Source organism: Limulus polyphemus, unplaced genomic scaffold (genome assembly GCF_000517525.1).
Source record: "Limulus polyphemus unplaced genomic scaffold, Limulus_polyphemus-2.1.2 Scaffold5057, whole genome shotgun sequence".
Taxonomy (NCBI): domain Eukaryota; kingdom Metazoa; phylum Arthropoda; class Merostomata; order Xiphosura; family Limulidae; genus Limulus; species Limulus polyphemus.
In genome coordinates, this window is record NW_013670667.1 from 34,782 (window position 1) to 43,456 (window position 8,675).

At 34.6% G+C, this 8,675-nt stretch overlaps 1 protein-coding gene across 2 annotated transcripts in view; it reads left to right on the forward strand.

Annotated features, from left to right (window-relative positions):
* The window catches only part of LOC106472061 (coiled-coil domain-containing protein 149-like), a 24,981-nt gene that overhangs the window by 8,757 nt on the left and 7,549 nt on the right, over window positions 1-8,675 (forward strand). For both annotated transcript variants that reach the window (XM_022400672.1, XM_022400673.1), the window contains exons 5-9: window positions 3,697-3,816; window positions 4,470-4,642; window positions 4,935-5,007; window positions 7,149-7,230; window positions 8,299-8,443. In XM_022400672.1, coding sequence (XP_022256380.1) covers window positions 3,697-3,816; window positions 4,470-4,642; window positions 4,935-5,007; window positions 7,149-7,230; window positions 8,299-8,443 — 593 coding nt within the window. The remainder of the gene's footprint in view (window positions 1-3,696; window positions 3,817-4,469; window positions 4,643-4,934; window positions 5,008-7,148; window positions 7,231-8,298; window positions 8,444-8,675) is intronic.

The window sequence follows — 8,675 nt, forward strand, 5'->3', positions numbered from 1 at the left end:
CCTTCGTATTCATACAAAGTAAACAGTGTCAGCAAAGAAGACCATAGCTAAATCAAATTATACAGAGGTCCATCGTATTCATACAAAGTAAACAGTGGCAGCAAAGAAGACCATAGCTGAATCAAATTATACAGAGGTCCATCGTATTCATACAAAGTAAACAGTGGCAGCAAAGAAGACCATAGCTGAATCAAATTATACAGAGGTATAAAGAAATAAAATTCCTACCCAGAGGGGGAACTTAAATACATTACTGCTGCATTGCTGCCTTCTTAAGTCAGAGATTATCACCACAGCTGAGGGGAATCATATCCTTAAGAATTAAACATTGGTTTGTCCTGTATCCCTTTGAGAATTAAGTGTATCATAGTTTATCTTGTATTGTTTTAAGGATTAAGAAAATTTAGATTTATGCTGTTTCATATGTTCTTAAATAGAAATGGGCATGGCATGGCCAGGAGGTTAGGGAGCTTGACTCGCAGTCTGTGGGTTGCAGGTTCGAATCCCCATTTAACCAAACATGCTCGCTCTTTCAGCTGTGGGGGCACTATAATGTGACGGTCAATCCCATTATTCATTTGAGGGTCTTTTTCAACACTCATATCAGTCGGGCCCAGCCCTCTCCTTTACGACTTTGTTCAGTGGAACGGTTGGTTTGCCACACTGTCTCGGCTCAGTCACTTGCTGTTCATGAGGTTCTATTGCTTTTGGGGGATGTGATGACATCACTGGGCCCCCTTGGTCATGCCCATATGAGATCCCTTCAGTGGGCACTTCACGATCAATGGAACCTTGCTCAGGATCCTCTTTCCACTCCCATTTCTCTTCCTTTTTCCCTGTGAGGTGATCTGCTTTGGTGGTTGGACAAAGTCCTTATGTCAGTGGGTGTGCCACTTCCTCCCCGCGTCCAGATCTACAACCTTTCACGGACGCATCCCTTCAGGGATGGGGTAGCATCACTTCCTTCTTCTCACCTGACATTGTCTGGTGATGATTCATTTGGACAATTCTACAGTGTTGGCACATATCAACCACCAAAGAGGCACCCGGTCCAGAGATCTATGTTTTTGGATGTTAGATCTCTTATACTGGACCCATGCGCATCACATTCATCTTATTGTGTCATGTGCCGGGTGGTTTCAACCTGGTCTTGGATCGTCTTTCACGCCCCAGTTGGATATATCTCAAAGAGTGGTCATTAGATCCCCTCATTTTCTTTGCCATTGGTGGGGTTCTCCCCACATGGATGCCTTTGCTATGAGCCTCAACATAAAGTTACCTCTCTTTTGGTCACCTTTGCCTCATCCACAGGCTCTGGCAGGATTGGTCACACAAGTATCCTTATGTGTACCCACCCATCTGATCACATCATCAGGTGACTTCTCTCATCCACTCCTTGTGGGATCCTCCTGATTGCTCCTTATTGACCAGCTCAGCCTTGGTTTCCATGGTTACAGCAACTGCTCCTCTCTCCTTCTGTCCCTCTTCCACTTTCTCCATACCTTTTTCGTCAACTTCAGTCACACGTCCTACATCCAACCCTTCATGTCCTGCATATTCACGTCTGGCTTTTGTCCAGTCCTTGATGAGAAGATCCAGTTTCACACGTCAAGTCGCTTTCTCGTTGGCTGGTTCTATTCATCCATCTTCCAAGGAGGTGTACCAACACAAATGGAAATGTTCTGTCATTGGTCTATAACTAGGGGGTTTCCCACTGTCTGGCCTACTGTGGCTCGTGTGGTAAATTTTCTTCCCTGGCTCTTTGACCATGGGTCTTCAGTCTCCTCGCTTTTGGGATATTGGGTGGACTTATCTCATACCTTTTGTTTTTCCTGATACTGTAGAGTTTTTACTTCCCCTGTTCTTACCATGCTCATGCGTTTTTTTTCTGTATACATCACCCTCCCAGGCGTCCTTCCCTTCTGAATTGGGATGTTAATGTGGTCCTCCATTTGAACTACTTTCCTCTTGTTCCATGTTTCATCTTTCCCTTAAAACATATCTCCTTCTTCTCTTAACCTGTGGACATCAACGGTCTGGTTTGTTTGCCGTTGACATTTCACGTACCCTTTATCCCGCTACCTATCTTTTCCTTTATTCAGATCGTTCCTTTCTCCTTAAGACCTCTGCAGCTTAGGTGGATGGTTCCTCCTTTTCTCCTATTTCCCTTCCTTCCATTTCCAATCTTTACCTTTCGACTGGATCCAGATAGGCTTCTGTGTCCGGTCATGACTCTTCGTTGTTATATTGCCCATACTACTTCCTTCCAGAGTACATGTTCTTGACTCTTTATCTCCTGGCAATCTTCCTCCCTTCGTGATCTTTCACCTTCTTCCCTTACCAGTTGGGTCCGTCTTTTGGTTCGATTGGCCTATTCCTCCCTACCTTCTTCCTCCCAGTATTTGTTCCAGGTGTCCTTCCATCAGATCCAGAGGTTTCAGTCTTGAAGAAATCATGACTCATGTTTGTTAGTTTTCTTGTTACCAGTTTGACATTTGACAAGAATTCTTAAATCAACACTTGTACTTATGATGTGAAATTGGTACAGTACAGGTTTGACAAGAAATTGGAAGGGATTTCATTGTTGTAATTTGGATGATATATTTTATTGTTGTAAATTAGATGACTCATGTTTGTTTCATTGTTGTAAGTTGAATTATTCATGCTTGTTTAATTGTTTATTGCTATTTGGTTTTACATAAAAGAATCATCTATCATGATAAAATAACAACTACAGTGTTACAGTCATCCATTATATGTCACTAACGTGACAAATTTCTTATAGTAGTTATTTCATAAGATTATTGTTATTATATTCAAACACAGAATCAAACATGATGTATGAAAGTCAACTGGAAATCTGTTTTAGAAAATCTTTTTAAGAAGGAGAATAATCAAACATCAATGTGAAAAAATTAAAAGTTGATTAGTCGGGTGGAAAATGAAGTGTTATTATAAATATTAAAAACACGGTGATACTACAAACATCTGAAGGAATATATAAACGTCCATAATTAATAATGTTTTTTGGTATTACTGTGTCTTTAATATTTATTCTAAAACTGCCTTTTTTTTTTCAGTTTCAGTGATTTCTGTTTTAGTGCTGTATATCCCAATGGTCATGTAGTGTACTTAGTATCTTGTTGAAACCAAATCAGACATCTGAACAGTTTTGGCAGATTTTATTTCTGTTTTTGATAGGTAAAGCTATAATTGAAACTGAAAAGGATAAATTTTTAAAACATAAAATAATTTTGGCTGTTTTATTTATTTTTATCATGAAAAGACAAGTATAAATCTTTTTATATGGTTCTGATATTTCTGCGAACCTCATAATTTATTGGTTAAAGTGAATGAAATAAACTTTGTTTTAGTGTGTACCTTTTTTTTTGTCATCAACATCTTACTCTGGCACATCTGTCCTCTGTAGTGTTTGCAACAAGAGTGAGATTTACAGGCTGTTCTAGGTGAAAAAGGAAAAACTTATCACCATTTAATTTCTTTAAATGAATATGTCCTTTTTATGTTTTTTTAATTATTTTTATCTTGCTTGATTTATTTTTTGTTATACGTTCTAATTTTGAAAGTTTCTAACGTTTGAAATGAGTCTAAGTGAATCTGTTAGAGTATTAAATTTGCTTTTTTAATACAAAGTAAATAAATGTTTGGTGTTGATATCAATGTTGTGATTTGTAGCTGTTACGTCATCAGCTTGCTCGCCAGAGGTCTGATAGTTTAGATGAAAGTTTTGACCATCAGTTTACTCCTGTAGAAAAGGAAGATTTAGTTAAACAAATGGAAGACTTACAATACAAAGTAAGTTTCAATGTTTGATGTTTTGAACTAAATGCTTCACACATACCAAGCAGTATATTATCTTGAAACTGTTTTGCTATGCCTGGTGAAATTTATTGTTTTACAAAAAAGGTAATTTAACCATTTTCCTGCCGTGAGTTCTATTACACGTAGAGTAATTAGAAATAAATGGCACCTTGGTCTTCTTTATTAAAACTCTTTCAATAAAGTTTTATCTTTGTAAGGTAGATGGCACTCACTTTCACCTCTGTTTCATCATAAATACATTGCTTAAAGCTTAGTTACGCTTAACAAGATAAATGTTTAGATCCAGTTCCTGTCTTATCCTGACCTTGGCTATGATTTTATTTATATATGCATAATATTATCTGTTCCATTATCACTGGTTTTAAGGCAACAAGCTCACAAGCTGGTGTGTTAGTTTGTCTTTCATTCTGCTCCAGTAGAAACTGAAAAGGATAAATTTTTAAAACATAAAATAATTTTGCCTGTTTTATTTATTTTTATCATGAAAAGACAAGTATAAAACTTTTTATATGGTTCTGATTTTCCTGCAAACTTCATAATTTATTGGTTAAAGTGAATGAAATAAACTTTGTTTTAGTGTGTGCCCCCTTAATATCACACTCTGGCACATCTGTTTTCCTCTGTAGTGTTCGCAACTAGAAAGAGATTTACAGGCTGTTCTAGATGAAAAGGAAGAACTTGTTACCGTTAGAGATGCATATCATCACAAAGTGAATAGACTGAACCAGCAGCTGAACTTAGCAATTCATGGCAAAGAGCATCGAATCGTTGATATTGATGCTGTGTTAATGGAAAACAGGTTTGGACCAAACAGACATTACGAAAGTATTTCGTTGACCATGTCTACAATTTTTTTGTTAAAGCTTTGCCAGCTTCAAATTTTGATATCTGTGTTTATTTACCTAATGTTCTATATTTAATACTCGTGTTATATTTTAGCTATTATATTGCACATTTTTTCAAAACACTCCCTGTTTGAAATTGAAAACAAAATCCTTTTTTTTTTACTAATTAAGTGTCAGAAGTTAGTTTAAAATAGTCATTCAAAACGAGAGTATTTATTATCAAGATTTTACATTATTTTGTTTTAGATACTTGCAGGAGCGTGTCAAGCAACTACAGGAAGAAAAGTTGATGTTATTGTCTTCACTTTCAAAATATAAAGTAAGTTTATGTTCTGATCGGGAAGTACGAATCACTAAATATATGTGTGTCTGCTTAGTTCTTAATTTGTAATTACATAAGTATGGCTTTTATTTTCTTTATTTTGATAACTAACTGCATACTTGCAGCTTCTGTCAAAAATTTTTTCACTCGAGAATTAAACTGGATTGAAAAATTTCTATTCCTTTCTAAAGATTAATCTTTGCTAGAAAATTAGTGAGAAAAATTTTCTTCTCACTCAGAAAATAGTAGCCCAAAAATTAGCAGAAGATTCTACTGACTAACTGTCTTCCCTCTAGTCCCAGGAAACCTGTAAGCCTTCTGAACTTCCCATTAGATTCCACTGTTTCCTCTGCTAGAGGAACTATAAACAATATCCTAGATCTATGGTTTGTTTCTAAGCCTTCTGCACTTCCCATTAGATTCCACTGTTTCCTCTGCAAGATGCTGAATATCTTTTGACTTTCCCATAAAACCATAAATTACTTCTCACTTAACTTTATTCACTCTACATTGATATAAATAATCCATAATCTCTTCTACCTAGTGGTATTTACAATTCCATGTAGCTATTTTAAAAGCTGAGCTTCATTAGAAGTTGTTCAGATCACATGCTGTCATAAAGGATGAGAATGAATAGCTGTAGTAATAACATTAGAGAAAGAGAAGACAAACAACACAAAACCTTGAGAAGAGATAACAGTTTATTAACATACATAAATCCATGCGTTGGGATAGGTAGAAAAATCCTAACAAAAAATCAATAAATGGTTCACGAGAGAAGTCGATTCCTTAGAGCTGTACAGGAATACAAGTACGAAATATTTTTGTTTTTGTCATTAAACTAAATAGATGTTACAAAATGATAAAATATCAGTTCCAAAATACTTTTTGAATAAAACTCTGTTGAAATAGTTAGAATTATTATGTTTTACTTTTACAATTTGTGAAATTAATATTCAGGCTTGCACTCGACACCTGAGAAACAAACCATAGATCTAGGATATTCAAAAAATCAACTTGCAACTTTCAAACAAACAGTTTAAAACAAAATTATTTTTGTAAGTGCAAACAATGTCGAGAGGAACTACAAACAATATCCTAGATCTATGGTTTCTGAACTTCCCATTAGATTCCATTGTTTCCTCTGCTAGAGGAACTATAAACAATATCCTAGATCTATGGTTTGTTTCTAGGCCTTCTGAACTTCCCATTAGATTCCATTGTTTCCTCTGTTAGAGGAACTATAAACTTATGACCAGTCCCTCAGGTAAGCCTAGATAGGCTTAGAAAGTAAGTTAGGTGATAGCAAAATATTCTGCTGATTCGAATCCTCATTTATTACATGCTGTTAAGATTATCATAATCAATCAATGCACATTAATAAAAGGACTTATAATTTAATGAAAATAAAGTATATTTATCGGATATAAATTGATTTCGACCAAGGATATTGTTACTTTAGTCTGACATGAAGCCATTTTGAAAGATCCTAGGTTGCCAATAAATCTTTGTCAGGTCATGTAGTTTTTTTAATAAGTTAATGTATATCAACCACATTGAAATTTATTAATATATAAAAAAAAAAAAAATTCTGAAATCGAGGGAAGTATTTCTAATATTTCTTTCAAAACAGCATCTCAAACAAAATTTTGGAAATTTTCACAACACAAAAAAAAATGATGAAAAACTAAATAAAACTATGTGATTGTTTGTAAGCCAAAACTGGATACTATTTAGTAAGTTTGTTTTAATTTTCGTGGAATTTGGATAATTGTGTCCACTGTAAGAAGGAAAAAAAAATCAAGGGTTATCATTGAAACCTTCTGGTCTGGAAGGGATTAAATCTTTGTTGTAAGGCTTTCAATCCTTTTCTTTCTGCAATTTTAAATGCTACAATTTGTTGCTGTAAAAATCTGTTTTGCCTAGTAATGTTTATGGACCTAGTTTGATACATAACTTTATGAAAATGTGAAGAAACAAACTGTCTGGACCAAAAAGTTTATTAATTTTTTGCCAAGACAATTGTTGTAAATTAGTTACTTATGCATCGTTAAGTATTTGTGTATCTCAACACATATATGAGTGAGTTCTTACACTTGTTGGATTGATACACTTGATCGTTTTAATGCTTTCTCTAGAATACACTGGATAAGAAGAGGTCTCGTACTGGTTTGAAGTTTGGAAGTGGGAATGGAGGGGTGTTAATTAGCAGCAAACAAGGTAAAAATCAAGCTATTTCCACCAAAAGTTTCTAGTTAAACATCATTAACAAATTTCTTATCTAACCAAAATCATCTTCATTTAGCTAATAATTTGTTTCTCCTAAAATTTCTATAAAAAAAAAAAGAAAAAATTATTTGCGATAAAAAATCACGTAATCCGCAGAATTATTTCCACATTTGTCCACTTCAAAATCAGAGTTGTGTAAAGATCTATCTCTTGTGTTGCAAAGGGGGACTTTTGTTCAATTCCGAGAACTGTAAAGAACCAAAAAAAAACCATTTGCAGTTTACGTGATTTTGATCAAAAATTTAAGGCCCATTAATCTCTAACGTTTTGTCAGCTTTCATTATTTAAATCATAACTTTAAAACAAAATTCTTGTGAAAGTTTTTTTTTTCTCCTTGTGAATTGATTAAGGGACATTATAAAATTTAGTTAATGATTCGAAAAATATAAGGTACATCGTAAGAGAATAAAATAGTTCAAAAATGCCCTTATAAACTATGAAGTTCAAGACTGTTGGCAATAGTCATAACCTAAACGAGACCCATTGCATATTTATGAAAAATAACCAGCATTAATTTGTGTGAGACTAAGTCGTCCTTGCATGTATCTCCATTCTTTAACCATCTGCGGAACATTTACTCCTCTTCTTTATTATTATATTGAATTTTTATTTTGTGTTCTTAGTTTTAAAATTCACAAAAGAGGATTTAGTATTGAGAGGTTAGAGTGCCAGACTATGGATCTAAGGGTCTTTGGTTCACGTCCTGTTAATGCAAAAAAAAAACAAATCATGCTCTATGCTTTAGAGCCATGAGTGTGTTATACGAGTGATGGTCAAGTCCTACTATTTTATTAGAGTAGCTCAAGAGTTGATGGTGGGAGCTATTGACTAGGTGCCTTTCCTCTTGTCAGTCACTTCAAAACCAGGACCAGCAGATAACCCCTGTATAGCTTTGCATTAATATCTTTTTTAGTACATGCATGACATTTTTTACCAACCACAATAATTCTCTTAATTCATTTAAACACATTTTCTTCTTCTTCTTTACGAATTGTATAGTACAACAACTTCTGCAAAGTAACCCTTTCTTGGATCTACCTAACAATCCCTCTACCCTTGCTGACCTCCGCACCCTTGTGATGGCATTGTTTGAATCTCTTAATGACAAAACACTGGCACTGTCTCACCAGAGGAAAGCCAACAAGTAAGAAACGTAGTCACTAACCTTGCCTTACTTAATTACAAGTCATATCATACTACTTCTTATTCATGTTATAGGTTTGTAGGTTAAGAAACAGTCACTAACCTTGCCTTACTTAATTACAAGTCATATCATTCTACTTCTTATTCATGTTATAGGTTTGTAGGTTAAGAAACAGTCACTAACCTTGCCTTACTTAATTACAAGTCATATCATACTACTTCTTATTCATGTT